Source organism: Lonchura striata, chromosome 5, assembly GCF_050655825.1.
Source record: "Lonchura striata isolate lonStrDom1 chromosome 5, ASM5065582v1, whole genome shotgun sequence".
Taxonomy (NCBI): domain Eukaryota; kingdom Metazoa; phylum Chordata; class Aves; order Passeriformes; family Estrildidae; genus Lonchura; species Lonchura striata.
This window is the reverse complement of record NC_140707.1, coordinates 40674950-40694223: the sequence shown is the minus strand read 5'-3', so window position 1 is coordinate 40694223 and position 19274 is coordinate 40674950. Positions and strand designations below refer to the sequence as shown.

Here is a 19274-nt window from a genome sequence, read left to right as displayed (position 1 = left end):
TCTTCTAGGTAGTGGAAAATAATCTCTCTGTACACATGTATTCAATTCTTTTAGGTCTGTTCATAAGCAAGGGTTCCATCTCTTTTTTTAGCATACCCATATTCTGATGGTTCATCTGTCCATTTAATGGAAATGAATATATTCACGTCCTTTTTTAGCCTCTGCTACAGGCACAGGAAACCATGCCAGCATTGCAGATTACAGAGTAGCCCTCAAACTCTCCTTTAATGACTTGATATCCAAAGGAAAGGGTCTTCAGAGAAGGCTAAAGAATGGTTCCCACTTCTTGTAGATCATGTTCTTTGAGGCCATTTTTTACCTGTGTTGTTGAGTTTTAACCTTCTTGCAGGAATAAACCCACCACTACTAGTCTGAAGTTTTACCTGTTGCCTCTGTGGCAGGGCTGGTGCTGGCACTGCAGCTGCCAGCACACAGGCTCCCACACCAGTGCCCACCCTCAGGCCACTAAATGCCATATTTGCTTTATGGAGACTGTGGGAGCACTTCAGAGCTCAGACAGCTCAGCCAGCCCTGTTCCCCCACACAGGGCTCAGCACCACTGTTCTTCAGGTGGGCACTTCCAAAGGCTGACAGGACCCTGCTCCCATAGGTACTCTCTCCAACCATATGCCCAACACCATCCAGTACTGAGAGGGAGCTCAGGGTTTCTTGCACTGAGTTATAGGGTTAAGGACCTGCCATGGAGCTTGGATGCAAAGTTCCTCTTCCAGTTCAGTGGAGGTTCAGGTCCTGGCCTATCTGCTGTTACCCAGAAAGCTCAACAAAGCAGACTTACAAAGCAGGCCAAATGCAAACAACATTTAAAACTCCATGGCCCCTTACTAATGGGACTGCGCTGTGTCAAGTCTCAATAGCCACACTTAACAGCCATGTCATTATGGGGTATGGGCACAGAACTCTTAAGGAGAGAGCGAGTAAAAATAATAATAAAAAAGACAACATGCAAAAGGCTAAGGAGGCCCCTGGTTTATTTAATGGAATTAGTCCTTCCTTTATGAATTCCAGGGTTAAATGCTATAAATGCGATTCGCATACTCCCTCCCCTCACCAAAGCAGAAAGATCTGCTAGACACATGTTTGGAGCAGAATGGGGGAAGATATGACGTGACTCAAGAGCCTGGAAGGCTAAAAGGAGTAGATGAGGGAGAGCTCTGCAGCCCTTGATCTTTTTAAGATTTACTGCCTTTGCCCCTTGCAAGGATTTTTTTTTTTTTTTCCTGGAAAATTCTAGCTTCTAGCAATTTTAAAAAAAAAAAATTGGCTAGGGCAATAAACAAGATCTTTGAAGGGGGAAGGAAGCCAAGAGAAAGTCAGGCCCATTAGTCACGCAGCTGCATTTCCTGTCACAAAGGACCCCAGTTGAGTAATCACTCAAAATATGCTTGTTATTTTTTCCTATTTTATTTCAACTTTCAGCCTTCCAATATCTACTGCAAGAAAAAAATAAACCAAGAAAAAGTCTTCATTTCAGAGGGGGAAACAATGTACTGTCAGACACTGATTTACATTCTTTTTCCTTTTCTTTAATTTTCGTAGCCTAAAAAAGGCTTCAGTGGTACGAGAGAAATGTTGGTAGGTCAAAATGGCTGTGAGACACTCCTGGTGTTTTCAGGGCATAGTTTTAGCAGAAGTGTGGGTGTCAAAGTTCCTGGGCTACATTTCCAACTGCTATAATTGATTCACGGTACGACCTTGAGTCATGTAGTCATTTATCTATAATTTATTATGAAACATAGAGATGATAACAGCTTTTGCATAATTGTTTTGTTGGGCTTCATTATTGGTGCTTAAAAGTAATGTTAGGTCTTCTGATGAAAGTTCTGTACAAGTATTTGTCTAAAGAAAAATGTAGTCAAGACTGAAAAGAAATCAACTTGTAATTTAAAGCAGAACATTGCTATTACTAGATTTTAAAAGTACTTACATAAAAAGAGGTGAAAATAGGAGCAATTCTATGAAATAGAAGGAGGAAAGTCTTGCTGACGCTGCCTTTTGAGACACTCGGAGGAAGAAAAATACAGCGCAGGGGACAGCCCCTTTCACAGTGTTGAAAGAGATTGATTATACCAGCTCCCCACCCCTGCCTCTAGATCCTGGATTAGAAACTGCTGGCTGTGGTCAGTCTGGTACTGGCTTCTAAAAGAAGTCACTGATACATGACGGAAGTAAAGCTGGAAAACCTCTGTTTTCCCACATTGCTGATTCCTTTATCAACAAACACAACTACAAAATATGAAACCCTGCCCTTAATTTACTCAAAAGGAATGAGTATGGTGACCAGGCCACCTATAAAGAAGGGCCATAAGCATGCTTCAGGGTACATAACAGTTTGTAACTTACATTCCTGACAGGGTACCTGAGTATATGGCTCTGTAAAAATGATTGCAAAGGGATTGCAAATCTCTGTTTAGATTGCTGTCTAAGTAGAGAGTAGATGATTGTAGTTTACACTACATAATAGCATGACTTTAAATACTACACAAAAAATGAAGCTTACATTGCTTACATTTGCATGCAAGTGACTGGTAATGTCATATAATTCTCTAATTTGTACACATTTGATACTCCAGATGTGCAATGTTTTCAAACCACAGCTTATGAGCAGATGTGATTTACACAGCAATATAAATCGCAGCTTCCTAATGCTAGTTAAAGGGTGTAAACTCAAACAAATGTGAGATTTACACCAATTTGGTTTAAGAGAGACTTTGAAAGGCTGTTTAGCTCTACATTTAGAAGCAATTGAAAATGATTATTTATGCATGCTTACACTGAATGGAAAAGTAAAAGTCTTATGAGTCATAACTCAAATGTGAACAATTCCATGCTAGATTATCTTTATAAATTATGTTCAGCCTTTGTGTTCCCTAATAGCAGGTAAGGCAAGGTGTGCTCCTCAATATGAACACAAGTGTACACTCCTGGTCTGTGGTCAGAGCTAGCATGAGGCTATAGGGGCTGTTTGCCATTCTCATACTACATGATTTTCACTGCTGCATGTGCCAGTCTACTCGATCCCACATCATATGATATTATATTCAATAGCAATAGGCTTATGTCCTAAAACTATCTCTGCCATGAAGATAAAGGCCATTGCCAATGATTAATGATTCCTACACAGATTTGAAATCATATACTGGTATGTATGGATGAATGGAAATTATTTGTTTACAAGGTCAGTACTTTTCTCTCTATGACTGCCAGGGTATGTGATAATATTTCCTATATCAGTATTGCAGAGATGTATTGGTATCAATCAGAACAGTATCTAATACATCAGACAGTGTAAATAATAACCACCAATTAAGTGAATTATACTGGTAAATATATAGGGTAGCAACTAATACTTTTCTCTTTACTTACCTGGTTATCCTAAGAATTTGTATGGCTCTATAGCCATGGTATTTTAGTATCTCCAAACGTTTGAATCTATGATCGCCATGCAGGTCTGATGTATAGTATTCCAATTAGCCCTGTATAGGTGTGCCACTAAAGTCCTAAGATGAATGACTGACTCAGAATCATCTCAGAAGTCTATGACCTCTTGATTCACCTGGCTGTGAAGGATTACTCTCTCTCTTGCATAGATGGGAAGCTGAGTCATAAAGAACTAAAGTTACATGCCCATAAATACGTAAATAGCAACAGAAGTGGAATGAGAACTCATGATGTACAAATCCTCAGTCCCTGTCTAGTTGCATTAAGTTACTCTCTCTCCTGTCTTCAGTGAACTGATCATGTTTAGTAAAATAGCCAGCAGTTGTTGCTTTTTGCAGTGCAGTGCTTCTGTGATGTGTGTGGACTTAGAAATAACTGCTTATCAGGAAGTTAAATTGATTGGGTAACAACACAGCTGCTTAGTACATTGACAGTTGAATTTATCAGCCCTTTTGCTAAACTGCTGCATTAATTTGGGCAATTACTTCACATGCTGCCATTTTTCTAATTCAATACAGGAATAATAACATTATTGGACATACAGGCACAAAAATCACTGTAATAGTGCTGTTCTGTTTCTCATTTAAGACATTGGAATGAGAAAAGGGAAGGGACACAGAGAATAATAAGTTTTCCCATTTAGTTGAATGAAGTTTCTATGACACAACTCAAAAATCTCTTGAAAGAAAAATGGCTGGTAAGAACATTTTAGTTTTAAGTTTTACCAGCAGACATGTTATTCCAGGGCTGTTGTGCTTTTATGGAGAGGATAGCCTCTGCAGCTGTGGTTCTGCAGCACCCTTTGCCTGTCAGCACAGGATGGAGCTCTCTGGGTGTGTCTCAGGGCTGTTTTTCTTTTCCTCCAAATACAGTATAGAAGCGTGGAATTTGGCTATATGTAGGAGACATGTAACTTCAAAACTGGCTATGAAAGGGTTAACCCGATTAATGGCAGCCTTTCAGTAAAATTGAGGGACGTGGAACTTAAGTCTCAAGTCTTAATAAAATGCAGGTGTTTTACTGTTAGGTTTAAAATGTCTTAAGACTCCAGCAAGCAATTGAAAACTAGGGAAAAAACGTGCTATTCAATAAGAAACTTGGAAACACAACAACAGGTAGTGCAAAGCATCTACAGAGAATTCAGTTTTCACTGGTTAAGGTCTGCCTTAAAGTTCACAGAGTGAAAACAAAACATAAATATTAACTGAAAAACACCTCTCACAGCATGCATCTGACTTCTGAGGTATTACAAGTAGGATTAACTTTTGACATTCTCCTTTCCACCATTGTGACTTTGCTGTCTTACTGGCTCCATGCAGAGTATTTATACTCATTTTGCAACCTTTCTTCTTCTTTCCCAGTCTGTTTGGAGTGTTGATGGGGTGACAGGTAGTGTGAGCACTGCATTCACAGTGTACAGAAAGCTCTGCTAAATCATTTGCAACCGCTTTAATGTCAAGAATAGGAATTTTTTTGTGTGATGGGGGAACCAAACTACTTTTAGAACAAACTAATAAAAAGAAGTTGTAAAGAAAGCACCAATCACTATTTTCTTCTCTTTCAATTCCCTCATCTTATCACAAATAATTTGGGGGAGCATTTGTTAGTAAACAGCACTGCTTAGGTCACAGAGTAGAGAGATTGCACTGAACTTTGATCTTCAGGTTCTTAACGTATTTGGGGAATTAACATAGATACAACTTTCTAAAGGGAAATGGAACCTGAAGAACCAGAGAAGACTAAATGTATTTACAATTGCCCAAGATTACTGCGCCAACATCCCTATAGGCCTTTTCTGAAGATGCAATGGAAACAGACTACAGCTTAAAAGAGGGGCAAAGAGTAGGAATCTTCACTAATAGTATCTCAAAAATTCTGGTAGGAATCTTCAAGTTGGCCTGAATGTACTCAGGATCATGCTCTTGAGGAAAGAAGTATTTGTCAGCATTTGTTAGCTGCTCACCATTTTAGGTCTTCCCTGGCCTTCTCATTTCCTCCTTTGCTTTGTAAGACTGCTTTCATTCCACTCCTACTCAACTTTGCAGATGCCAGTTCCTGTTTCTAATGTCAGCAGTTCTCAATTTTCTCAGATAACCCTGTTGTTGTTTGTGCCTTGCTACGTGAGGGAAACAACCCATGCTTTCTGTTCCCTCCTAAAAAGTCACTGCTGCTTTAGCTCCAGCAAACCTAATTCAGCCCCTGTTCTGCTTAACTTCTGCCCAAATCCAGCATGTCAGACTGCAAAAACTAGAAATTCCTGTGGGCTCAGTGTGGGGAAATAACCAAAATCAGTGTTAGGAGCACGGGTTCTTTATTCTCCATCAAACTGGCTTTTATTTTTTTCTTTCTAGCCTTGCAATTATTCTTGAATTTTCTGATATGTGTTGTTTCTGGGAGCCACTAAAAAGTAATGGATGGATTTGCAATAAAATATGTACAGCTCTGCTAAAGTGGTTTTAAATTACTTTGTGTCTACTCTGAACTAGTAGTGACATCAGTCATTGAAAAACTCAAGACAAGTTCTTTACACTAGTACTAGTGTTAGGCCTCTTAGTTATCTTTGCAGATACTGCTAACTATTCCATATCATATAAGAGAAATAAAGATTCTTCCTCTAAACACTTTATATGCTGTAAAATTGTTTTGTATTTGACTCCAAGAGCTAACCAATAACCTTTGTATCCAATAACCTCTTGCAACCAATAACCTCTTAGTTCTCTTATTCCTCCATCTTTGTGTGATGAATGTTCCCCTTCCAAATTTCATTTGCCTCATGTATATTTACTTTAAATGCCTGAAATGGAAACAAATTTCTTCACAACTTTATTCTGTACATAAGAAAAATATAGTTAACTGCCTGTAAAAGAAGCGAAGATTCTGATATAAAATAATAACAATAATAATAATTTGATTCTGGACGGTGGCATCAAGAGTGAGATTGTGCTAATGGCACAGAGAACAGAAAATATTAATATCAGAATATAAAAGACCAAAACTGATGCTTTCATGCTATCTACTAAGATAGCATCTTAGTGTATTTTAAGGAATGGTTAAGGATATTTTTAATCTTAGTCTTCAATTTTTGTAAGTGGAGCAAAGAAGAGTCTCCCTTAGTTTATTTTTTATTTCCTCTAGCCTAGTCTAAAACATCTTAGTATTGTACCTTTCACAGATGACCTGTAGCTTTTTTATTAGTAAAATGTCTGAAGTGCTTGCATGCAGAGCAGCAGGACCTGATGCCCTTAATTTTACAATAGCTTAGAAATAGGCTTAAATGGCAATGGTGATGATGTCTCCACCCAAGCCAGGGCTCAGAAGAGATAGGTACAAGTAAGTACAGAACTGTTTGCTTTCCCTTTCCCTTGCTTTACTGTGGGATACCCACAAACATTTAATTAAAGCTATTGTATGCGTGCTTAACTTGGAGATATCTGTGGTTCCTTGAAACCGTTATACAAGAGCACCAAAGGAAATACAAGGGAGTCACTGAAGGAAAATACAAATGAATTAGAAAAGCATAGCAACCAGAGAATACATTTCCCATAATACAACAGTCAAAGGTCATGAGATCACAGATGCTCAGTTGCTCATGCATATCATCTATTCTCTCCACTTGCATGCTTGCTCCGGAGAGGGCAAAGACTTAATGAGGATGGGGCTAGCATTAGCAGTTCTCACCCTTCCTCACACCCTACATCTCAAAGAGCACTGAAAGCCTCTTTGAAGTTGGAATAGACATACATTGAACTGTCCCAATGCACACATACAATCTGGAGTTTTCTCATCAGGTACAAAAATACAAGGTGACTGTTCTCTTCCGGCTGCCCTGGATGTGAACAAAGCTCTTGAATCAAAGACTTACTGAATTGAGGAGTTGAAAGAAGTTTCTCCATTGCATCTGTCTTTTCAACCTGCAGTAGCAGCCCTTCTTGGTCTCACAGTTTCTATTAGTCAGTTCATTTTTCCCAGCCCCTCAAGAAGAAATCCTGTTCAGACAAAACAGCAGTCTATTTACAGGAAGCTTGGCAGGGTCAAAAAGTGACTGTAAAACGGAGCTCTTGTTAAAACACATACAGCATTTGTTCTGATGTAGATACAGCTAGGACTCAGCAATCTCTGATTTGCTATCAAAGCCTTGAAGGTGATCTCAGAGTCAGATTTGTTAAACTTGGTGACATTGTGCTGTTATCACTTAGCAGAGCTAACTCAGTTGCTCCAAGTCCCGCTTAATCTGTGCAGCTCACTACTCACAGCCTCTGACCTACTTAGTCACTTCCGGTCTTTGATTTTAGTCTTAAAGCCTCTTTTCTGTTGTTGGCATGTGACTGCCATTTAATCTTAATCAAACTTCCTTGAACCTCCATTACTGTCAAATACAGCTTCTCTCACCATAATACCCACCCTTCTGAGTGCAAGAAAACTGATTTACAGCCAACAGTCTGCCACTCTGCTCTAAGTTCATCTTTGCTTTGTTTTTCTTTCTGCGTGAGTCACTTCTTTCCCCTCTCTGACACACCATGCTACATTTGGTTTCCCTTGATCTGTCAGTGGCTGAGATGCTGCCCTGCACACCTTTACTGCAGAGATCTGGTGATTATTATAACAGTGTGTGCCCAGCTACTGTGTGCAGATTCAGAAAAAGCTAAACACAAAGAAATTGAGTTGGCCACAAGCTGTTTCAGAAAGTCAGTTCGTTTAATACCCTTTTGCCTCTGACCAGAAATGATGACCAACTCAGTTCCCTTATACCTTGCTTAAGAGCTCAGTGTGCAAAACACATCTATGCCTCCCCACCTACCATCTCTCTCCCCTGTTACTTCAGGGCACTTGTTAACTTTACAGAGGCTGAAAGCCCTTACTAGCTTTAGAATTTCCCAGTTCTCACTTGTTCTGTATGCTGCAGTAATGTGCCTTTGAAATAGACTCCTTCAGCCAGTTTCTTTCCATTACCAGAATCCATTCTAAAGATGTTAATCCAGTACCATGGTGACTTTTGCCTGCACTGGGGCACTTCTGAACTGGTGGGGTCTGTTGATTTTCGAGATTCTTTCACCAGGACAGAGAAGTTCAAAGATATGGCCTGGTGCTCTTAGTGGCCCAATGCTCTTTGAATGTCAGATACAAAATATTTAGTGGCAATGTATTACATCTGTGTGTAACATGAAGGAGAGATTTGTTCAATCCCCTCCTGCATGTAAGTTCTTTCCTGACTTTTTCCAATATGCCCAGTTCTGCTTTGCTCTCTTCCTCCTATTTCTGTGCTCATCAGCACTCATCCACCTTTGGGTCTTGTTAGCATCTGGAGGTTATGTGACCCATCACGTTGTCCTCTTAGGAGGCAGAAAATACCATACATTTTGGAAGGACAAATTAGCTACATCCCATTCTTACTAAGCCTCTCCTTCAACTTATCTCAAATTGTATTTTTGAACTGCAGTCACTACACACTGTAAGTTGAAAACAACCACTTGAGCCCTTTCCAGCAAGGCTTTGATACTAGGCCTGGAGGAGAGATAAGCAGCACATTGAAGTTGTGGTATCACTGTAACTGAGGGCAAGGAGTGAATGGAAACATACCCTCCTTCTGGCACTGCCTGGCTCTGGATGAGGGGAGAGGAATCAGCTGAGCAGCTTGGGTTCACACGCATGGCAAGAGCCAGCAGCCTCTCAGCTGATGACAGATTAGACTCAGGGCCTGGTTAGTGGGAAGCCTGTGATTAGACTTCAGCAACATCTGTCTCTAGCACTAAAGAAATCACTACTGTGGGCTGTGATTTTCTCAGTAAACTGTAATTATAGCAGGAACCTCATTCCTGCTATTTTTCTCAACAACTTAAGTACAAAAAAATACGTGAGTAAGGGTGTAGGAAAGCTGAAACTCTGAAAGGAGCAGGAAAGAGGCACCTGTTTCTTTTTGTTCCGCTCATTCCAATTATTTTCTCTCAGTTTCTTAGATTTGTATGAATCATAGACTGTTTTTTTCCTGGAAGTCAGTGCCAAGGTTTAACTACCTGAAGCTGGCCTGCCATCCAGCTGAAGCTGATAGCACACATTCTCTCTGTCCACTTATGTCCCGTGGCATCTTAGACAAGTGTGGTGGCACTTGCAGAAGGTGTCATACCAACCTTTCCTTGCTAGTGCCACCTCTTTCCTCCCATGGGGGTAGCAGTACGGAGTGCTGGTCTCTGATCACAACTGTTCTCAGGACATTCCCAGGAATGTATGGCCTGGGCAGAAGTGTGGAATATGGGAGATTGCTCAGGGTAAGTTTAAAGCTTACTCTCAAAGGTGCTGTCCCAATTATGATTTAAGGATTTGAACTTTAAAAGTGTTAGGGTGTATACAGTAACTCTCTGTTTTAAAAGATACAGAAAAGGCAGTAAAAGTTTGAACTCCCAGTAACACCTGGTAAATTTTGCCAAAATAACAATGTCAAAAAAGAGCAGGATTTCCTTGCAAGATTTCTCTGCCAGAAAAATCTTTTTGTTTGTGCAGTTGTAACTCCATAGTTACTCATTTGCCATTCTTTGCTCAGAATATAAGATGAAACAGATTTTTTTTAATGTATGTGTAGGAGAGGAGGAGAAATATCTAAGAGAATGTTTACCATCCAATAATTAAGATGTAGACAAGGTCAAAATGATTCAAACTAATCCATATACTTCTTAACTTTTCTCACAGCATTAATGTGACTTTTAGTATACTTTGAAGGCAAGAGTGTCTTGTCTATGTTAAGCAATTTTATATCAGCACCATACTCATCTAGAAGAAAGCAGAATTGTTCCTTACCAGCATGTCTGCCCTTCATCCTGCAGCACATCTGGCAGCACAGCCAGGGATGAGACTGTGGCAGCAGGAACTTGACACTTGGGTCTGAAAGCACTGGGAAGGCTGCACATTGGCAAGCAGATCCCTATCTCCAGAGCCAAGCCTCTGCAGACTGGTGACACATCTGGAGTAGTCTGGAATTGGCACAAATGCCTGTGGATGAGGAAGAGAGAGGAAAGGTTAGAAGGAAAGTGGAAAAAATGTCTCTTGCACATTTCACTTTCTTTTCCATCTGCTTGTGTGCTGTTGCTGTGAGCTATTAAACAGCTGCAGTGCTCTCACCCAGAAGGGACTGAGTCAGTGGAGATGGAGAATGATCCCTACAGCTTAGGGCTTTGGAAGCCCCCTTGAATGGAAGGGGACATAGGAGTAATGTTCCTCTGATTGACTGTTCTACTAAACACACTTGGGAATTTGACACTTGGGGCAGTAGCCAGAGATGCTGTTCTGGCTTCTCACACCTGAGACTCCTGGCAGGCAGTGGGTACTGCTGGGTACTTCTGACTCAATCTTGTCCAACTAGGTGAGTCCTCTTGTTTCTTGCTGTCCAAGCAGAACCTCCCAGCTCTCCTGAACTGGTTCCAAATTTCAAGGAGAGATGATCACTTCAGCAAAAGGTGTTTGCAGACTTTGAGACTGTAGCTTAGGAAGATAAAGGTAGAGAGGAAGGACCAGGAGAAGGTGGAGCGGGCCTACAGTGACTGCCAAGGTCTGAGCAAAAGAGCAATTTTTTTGCATCCATTCAGACACTCAGCAATTTCCTGCATTGTTCCTGCAATCAGCATCTCCACCTGCTTTTACTTAACCATTTCCTGTTTACAGCTTCCAAAAACTTTCTGGTGAAATCACTAATCTGCCACAAGATCACTCTTTATGGTTCCTTTTGAGCAGGCTTCACTGACTTTTTTTTTCCTCTTTCTTCAGTACACAGATCTTTCAGACTGAGACACTGTGCTGTGTGTGCATGTCTGCATGCATGTGTGCTTGCACTCAGTAGTCATGTCAGGAAACCACGTGCTTGCTCATTAGTTCTTTGTCTTAACATATGCCCCTTTTTTTCCTTCTAATGCTTTCTGGTTTTTGCAAATTTGAGCAAAGAAACAAAGAGTAGCACTGAGGGCTGGTGCCTCTGTCTGTACAATAGAGGGCTCCAGATATTTAGAGAAAGACTCTTCCCATTACTTTCAAGATCTAAGTGCTCTCCCACTGATGAGGAATTTGTTCTCTGCATAGCTTGCCCATGCTTCAAATTATTTTCTATATTTGAAAACAGTGAGGCAATTTCTTCTAGTCTATTGTTCAGTTTCTCAGACATGAAAGGCAAGATGGAGGAGAAGGAAGAAGAACCAAAGAAAAAGAAATCTTCTTCTTACAGTGTAGATAGCTCCCACAAGTGCCCATCACACACTTAGTCATGTCTTGCAGAAATCACTAGAAATGCCTGCACGCTTCAAGTCTACTCTCCTTAGCTATATTGCAGATAACACTGCAGCCACCACTAAAACAAAATTTATTTTTCACTGCTTTTCCTGTTTGCTTACTGTTTTTATTTCTCTTCTGAAGCAGTGAAAATAGATTCTTAAGTTTCCTCTCTGATTCTCATGCTCTTGCACAGTGCTGCAATGTTTGGGTTGTGGTGAGCACTGCAGGGGAATGTTCTCTTCTTAAAATAAATCATGGAAACATTTCTGTTGGAATCAGGGCTTGTAGAAGTTTACTTTTTTTAAAAAAATAAGAATGTCAGGCCAGCTTTGGCTTGGCACTCTATGCCTTTAGAGGGACAGTCTTCTGATGCATGTTAGTGTATGTGTACTGACGTGTGTCTGTGTGTGTATATGTACATACATATACATACACACACATACCCCAATACATGTGCCAGTTACACAGATATAACTGAGCACTGAAATCATCCTGTAAGACAGATTTGCAAATTCCTTAACTATCTCTGCTGCAAGTTAGTGTAAGTCAGGATGCTTTCTCTGTCATCTTAGGTGTAGAAGGAGTTGATCTCTAAGTGCACACCAGCACTGCTGCTGAGCTGTTTCACACTTTGGAAATGAATTTGATGCTGTCACACTCTCACAGGTTTCTGGATATTTCAAGAATAACACTAAACCCCCACTCCCTGCTTTAACCGTAGCATAAGCATGCAGCAGTGTCACTTCTGTATGGGTTCTAAGGGATGGTCTGGGTATCACTGATGTCCAGGTAGCTGTCTACTGTAGGCATAGCACAACCCCACTTAGATCAGAGTTTGCTGAAGTATCCTTCAAGCTGTTTGTGAGCAGCTTTTGAACTTCCATCAGGGAAAGGAAGCAGGAAAGGACTTCTGCACAGAAATCTCTTTCAGATTGGCCCAAGTATGTATAATAGTTACTTTGGTTCTCATCCAGCACAATTCATTCAATATTTTGTGTCGGGATGCTTGTCATCAGTGGCATTTGCCCAGGGTGAGTCATACCTACCCAAGCAATAATCTGAGAGAGCCCTGAAATCTTCCTCATTTTCATTTTACAGGGTACAGCCCTGGTAAATTCATTATCATATTGGACCACACAGCACTTTTTAGAGCAGCTCCTTTTCTTCTAACCAGATTTCAGCCCAAGAGGCAACTACTTCCAGATTTCAGCCCAATAGGCGACTACAAGAGATTCTTTGGTTCAGTGTTCATCTTTGTTTTCCAGATGTTTCTTTCACCACACTGCTTTCTGGTTATACTGTAAATTTGGGTACACTCAAGATATTTTTGCCTTCTTCCTCCACCCCAAAATTAAAGGAAAGCTGAATTATATGAAAATGAAGTGAGAACTGAGACTCTCAAGGAAAATGGCAGGAGGTGTAGAGGACCATGCAAGACTCTTTCCAGGAAATGGGCAGAAGGTTCATCACATGAGTCACTGTAACTTTAGATGACTAAATTCTTGAAGAATAAACTGTCAGGAATATGATACTGCTCAGGACAGTTCCGGAGGGAGACGAAACCTTCTTAAATAGCTGTTGTTTGGTTTTTTGTTTGTGATTCATTCCTGAGGAAATTGCTGAGTCTCTGGCCAAGAACAGGGCGGGGTGACGTGCAGGCAGTGCCAGCCCTCCTCGGTGGAGGAAGCAGGCAAGGAAGGCATGCTGGGTTGCACATCCCACTGCTCCTGGCACCAGCTCTCCTGCCCAAGGAGCTGAGAAGGGATCAGGAGCACTCCATGGCTGTCCTGCCCAAGTGAATAGAGTAAAACAGGATCACTACTGCTCATCTGCCAACTGAATCAATTCACAGCATGTTTATGTGTACCAGCAGGCATGAGACCAAGAGGAAATGAAGGTATTAAAACTCTAATTCCAGCTACTCCAGCTCCTTTTAAGAAGTTTTCTTGCTCTTTCTGCTCCAACCAGACTAAGTTCTATCAATAAAACTGGCCCAAAGCTCTGAATTTGGATTTCAGAGATGGTCTTAAGATTTGAAGCCAGTAACAACAGAAGCAGTCAGATGCCCTCCAGAGCCACCTCCAGAGGAGCTGAACTAGCATTAACAGCACTGGAGAATGTTTGCAGTAGTATCTTGAGTGTGGAGAAACCCCAATGTTCCAGCATGCTGCTGCCAGTTCCCATCTTGATCCCAAGCATTTAACATTCCAACATTAGTTCCGTATCTCATAATGCCATTTATGTAAGGATTGCTCATTTGGTTCCCATTAAAATAATGGTATTTCTTCTGTAAACCACTGCCTGTAAAAATCAAGCCATGCAGTTTCTCTTTAGATTGTAATAAAGGAAATAAATAGTAGGATATACACACTATAATTCCCAGAAATGGGAGGGCCTTCTTTCCCCTCATTGACATAAAAAGTTCAGACATCAGAATTAGGAATGTGAAAGATCTGTTAAGAGTTGATGAATCCATTCCCTGCAAAAATACATGTAGTTACTCCCCAGCAGATGTTCCTCAGGTACTATATTGATAAATGAGTCTACAGCTTCTCCATAGTCAGAGAGAGTCATTTCTCTCTTAAAATTTAAGAAATGGAAGGTACAGTTCTCTTAGGTCATCACAGTGCTGCTATACTTTGAGACAGTGTAGAATGATTCCTTGTATTGTACATACCAGCACTTTGAGGAATTCAGTTTCACATGTCTCAAACAATGGGGGTTTCATCGCTTCCTGTGGGAAGCCTGCTCTGCAGCCTAACTTGTTTCACCATCTGGAGCATTTTCCTGAGTGCCTGCCCACTTTAAACTTTCTTTTAATTATGTGCCCACTATTTCTTCTTAAAGGTAATTTGCCAAAAGTTTCTGTTGTGTGAAATTCACATTCTGTTGTGCTTTTTTATTTTTCATGAGGATTGAAGAAACCCTGAAAGATTCATGATTTCTTCTCTTTGCTTTTTCTTCCTCAGAAATAATAATAATTAATAATATATTACTGTTTTTTTGGCCATTCATCTCAGCGATTTTCAAGGAAGATCAACATTGTTGTACTCTTTTTACAGATAGGAAAAACTGAAGCACAGGGCAGGAAACAACTTGTCTGAGATCATTCAATGAGCCCGTAGCAAAACTTGGATTTTTAAGCAGGTCTCCACAGTACTGCCCTACTTTTTTCTTACTTTTTTATTTTTTTGGCCCAGTCTAGTTCCCTTTGGCTTTGTTGGAGAACCTAGGAAGGACAAACTTTCCATGAACTTTATTCAGAATTGCAATATTGTAACTGAAAGGTCAGCTTCTTGAATATTTAACAGTTACTATCTTTCCAGTGTGTTGGTCAAGCATCCTAATTAAGCAGTAATAAATAAAACCAACAAAGTATTTTAACAGACTAATTCAGTCCCTAGGGCCCCCTTGCTGAATTTCCTTCAGCTAGCCTGTGTTTTCCCAGTTGCAGATTGTGCAGATTGAACACTGTGTATATCAAGCACACTGTTATCAGCACACTGCAGGGAGATTTCCTTCCTCCTCAGTGCCACCATGCTTACTTTACCTGTCGTATTTCCCTTAGTGGTTTTCAGTAAGTGTGTTTCTCAGAATCTGAATAGTTGCTGAATTATAAATCTTCCAGTTTGGAATCATAACACTACAATGTGTACAGCATGATACACAGGGGAGGGAGCGATACTCAGGCAAGCCCTGAGCAGGCTCACCTGGATGTCAGAAGCAGTGTGGCCTGAACAGCACAGAGCTCTCTGTGGGCTGCTAAGAGATAGAGGGTTTCTCTTAACTTGCCTTAAAGCTTCTACCTGTCCAGCCTGTCATTTCATTGAATATTTTTGGTGGGACTGGAGACACCTGAGCAGATGGTAAGATGAGTGTTGTTCCTCACCTCCACATGGGGAGGTGAGGGCAGCCAATTCTGTGTGCTTGCATCTGGTGTGCAGGAGCCTCATAAGTGCCCCACACTCTGGAGAGTGAATTGACAGCACTCACCACATATGAGGTGCATCACTCTGTGTGGATTGAGAATTGAGAAATCAGGGCTCTGGTTAGGCCAGAGTTAGAGCTGAGGGACAGCACACAGATCCTCCTGGCTGCTGACCATTGTCAAAGTGTGCCAGCAAATGAAGTCTGTAATGTTATTCCCCTACTGCTCCTTCAGGCCTCCTTCATTCCAGATGTCATTGCACCAGCATCTGTGGATTTACTGAAAGTCACAGGACTGTTGTAGGTCACTGAGCACATTAGTTTGCTTTCAAATTGAGTTTGAGAAACTACCAAGTAGTGCCAAGCCTATGTCTCCTGGCTATGTGAATAGAGGAAACTAAGAAGCAATAATGATTACATAAAGCAGGGAAATCCCCCCAGACTTCTCCCAAACTACCTCATACTGAAGCTGATTTGCATACATTCAGTACAAATAACTTTGCAATGGCTTCTTGCCCCGTGAAAGAGTTACATGTATTTGCTTATAATGATATAATCAGGCCAGTTCTCCAAGTTGAATCACTTGGAGAAGATAACAAAAGATCAAATCAGAGCCTGTGTAGAAATCTAAGCAGTTTTATGTAGCACATTGACCTGCTTCAGGTGCAGATACAACTGGGTATTGCTATTCCACACAAAATCAATGGGAATTGTTCAGTACCTGTTAGTAACCAGCAGTTATTCTAGAAAAACTATATGGAAAAACTCCTGTGTTATGTTTTATAATTTGTGATTTTGGATGCGTGGTATAATACATAGCTTCCTATACAAACCCTGTTTGGTAGAAAATGGACCTTACTGAAAACTAGAAAAAAACTATGGTATTCTTGTAGTTAAAAATTATGGTCATCCACTTTACAAAACCTGAGACTCATCTGACCTGGAATTCCTGAGTGATGCTGTTAAAAAAGCAATGGTGTTGAACAGACTTCAAGATTCCTGTGATTTGTTTTAAACATCATGGTTTAAGAGAAACAAACAAGTTAGCAAAGAGAGACAGCATATTGAAAATGCACATTTACTGGGCTATCTAAAACTCAAAAATGTAGTTGGCTAATCTGACACTATAAAACTATTTTTCATTGTATTTTATGCACTAAGAATGACAATGTTCATAAGCCTAGTATATCATGACTATGGAAACGCCTGGATTCTTCTTGAAGACAGATGGTATTTTCTATTCCCTTTCTTAGAGAGTGGGGCTTGGGGATTTGGTTGTTTGTTTGTTTGATTGTTTTAATAGGGTAAGAATATAGACTTCGCAGAGGCTCACTACAAGCTGTTTCTTTGGAAAGAATTACTTGCCTACTCTTTCCTATCTTTTTATTGAAATAAGTTCTCAGATACATTTCCTGACAGTCCTCTCCCAAAGCTAGATGGAGTATAGACAACTTCACTTATTCTCTCCCAGTAAATTCACAGAAGGACATCCTGTACATTTTTTGGGTTGTCAAGCGAGCTCTATAGTAACATGAAGTACAGTTGGGTAATGCTGTAGATGCCTTGTAGTAAATACCAAAGCTGTTTTAAACAGTCTTAGAGGTGCTTTTGTCAGTGTAGCATATTTCCCTTGTGGAATATGGGAAATGAGAGTTATCATCATTGTCAATATGGTTATACCAGGACAGCTATATGACCAGCTCTTTTCTAGTGTCGTTGTTTTTTCATATAGTTAACAAACAGGGCTAAAGAGGAAGAGGAAAACTGAGACACAGCTTACTGTGACAACCTGCGTTGTCAGAGCCTTGCGTTTCTTCTACAACATCACCTCTGTTAATCATGGCTTGTTACTGTGAAATATCCTGCCTTTTACTTTCCTCCTTTAGGTTTATGGACTTTCTTTAAAGCTTTGGTGCAGCACAGTAGGAATCAGCAGGAATCAGCCCAGGTATGAGCTGGCTATTCTGTAGAGTCCTTCAGACACCTGAGGGCTCTCTGTGCAATGATGGAGTTTGTCTCAGTGGGTCAGCTGCAGAGACTGGAAAAAAAATATGTATTTGTATAGGCGTGAGATGCCTTGCAACACAGTTAATAGCAGCAAACCTGAGGACATGATGTGATCTGACTGATGCTTAGTACCTTGGATAGTTTGGCCCTGGTAACTGTGTGTGTTTCTTCAGTTTGCAGGCTGCTCAGGAAGGCTTTCATTTTCATTTTAAATATCTCCTCTCACAAACAACAGTCTGTTTTCTACATAAAGTTATATAATATCCTTTATTTACATAGAGAGCTTCATCCCAAAGTACTTTACCGCCTGGCATTGACAGAGGTCTAAGACTAGAAGAGGAGCAGCTTATACTGGTTGGGAGCAGGTTCTGATCTCAGCCTAGGTATTAAAAAGCATATAAAGTGGATCCATAATATTCTCTCAGAATCCAAGGCAATTTGCTATTAGTTAGAAAATAGATTGCTATAAGCTGTGCTCTGTTTAACTCTAGAAAATGTATTTGTACTGTCAAACATGAGCTCTATTAGACAATGTCCATCTTCTTGCACATTCCATTCTCTGTTCATAGGTGCTGGCTACCAAAATCAGTTCTATTGGAAAATTAGGGTGGTGCAAAGTACCCTAGCAAGTACACTATTCTCATCAAATACATGCTGGCCTTTGGAGAGCTCTGGCAAAGAATGGTAAAGGGGCCTCAACTAGTCTAAAGTTTGGCTTTAGAGCCCATCAGAAAGTTTGCCGGCCAGAATGAGAAGGAGAGTTTGGACATTGGTAACTAGAAGGACAACCAGACAGGCTGAATGAAGAGGATCATTATATGCATGTCAATCCATTTTCAGCAAATCTGTAACATTGGTTCATAGTGAACTTATTACCTTGATTTATTTTGTATACTAAATGGATGTCCAAGTGACTGTTTGCTGGAGGAAATGGCAACTTTGCAATCTCATTCAGAAATATTGTGACTGAGGTGTCTTGTCTTTATTGTGTGTTTCAGACCGAAAGGATCAAACTAATTTAGTTTGGGAAGGAACCAATCCTGCCCTGCAGCCCATACGAGTGAGGAACACTGCCCTGAAAGATACTTTACATGATGCTACTTTACCCAGCACTACTGGTGAGACTTCAAGAAGTACATCAAATCTATAGAAAGGACAAATGAAACCTCCCCAAAGACTTGAACAAATGATGACATTGGTTTTCAAAAATCTGGTGAAGCAGAGAGTGAGCATTCTTCTTCTTTCGTATCTTCAAAGATTAACTTTAAAACCAAGTGCTGTTCTTTGTATATGTGGAGCAATACTTAACTCTGAACTTATGAAAAACCAGTCTTTTGCTTAGGTTAATTTAAGTGACTTGATAATAAAAGCCTCTGAACAACATACATGGTACTGAAGAAGTGTAGGCCACACGTGCCTTCCTAATTATACCTCACTACCTCATCAATTTGGAGGAACCAGTGGCCAAGCACAGCAATGTCCACAGCCCAAAACACAGTGAAATGTTCACTTCTTTTTTTCAAGAGAATGATAAACCCAGTCAGTGGCTTGATTACGAAGCAATAGTGCAGTAAGTACTTAGTCCTGTAACTCACTTGGAAATCATCAGAGATTATGTAAGAGTTAAAATA

General features: G+C 40.4%; 1 protein-coding gene and 1 long non-coding RNA gene across 22 annotated transcripts in view; one reads left to right on the top strand and one right to left on the bottom strand.

The window, feature by feature from the left end:
• RAD51B (RAD51 paralog B) overlaps window positions 1–19274 on the top strand; it is a 452264-nt gene that overhangs the window by 379899 nt on the left and 53091 nt on the right. For 8 of the 17 annotated variants that reach the window (XR_014956026.1, XR_014956032.1, XR_014956030.1 and 5 more), the window contains exon 13: window positions 18642–18761. The exons of 1 other annotated variant lie outside the window; for it this stretch is intronic. Coding sequence is in view for 8 of the 16 variants with exons in the window: in XM_085582077.1 (XP_085438203.1) it covers window positions 18642–18761 (120 nt within the window). In the remaining 8 variants the exon portion in view is untranslated. Of the gene's footprint in view, window positions 1–18641; window positions 19027–19274 lie in introns of those variants that run through there. 8 more of the 17 variants (XM_085582075.1, XM_085582073.1, XM_085582071.1 and 5 more) reach the window with 1 other exon arrangement.
• LOC146767336 (uncharacterized) overlaps window positions 1–19274 on the bottom strand; it is a 130497-nt gene that overhangs the window by 88016 nt on the left and 23207 nt on the right. For 2 of the 5 annotated variants that reach the window (XR_014956034.1, XR_014956035.1), the window contains exon 2: window positions 1946–10440. This is a non-coding gene — a long non-coding RNA (uncharacterized LOC146767336). Of the gene's footprint in view, window positions 1–1945; window positions 18653–19274 lie in introns of those variants that run through there. The other 3 variants (XR_014956037.1, XR_014956038.1, XR_014956036.1) reach the window with 2 other exon arrangements.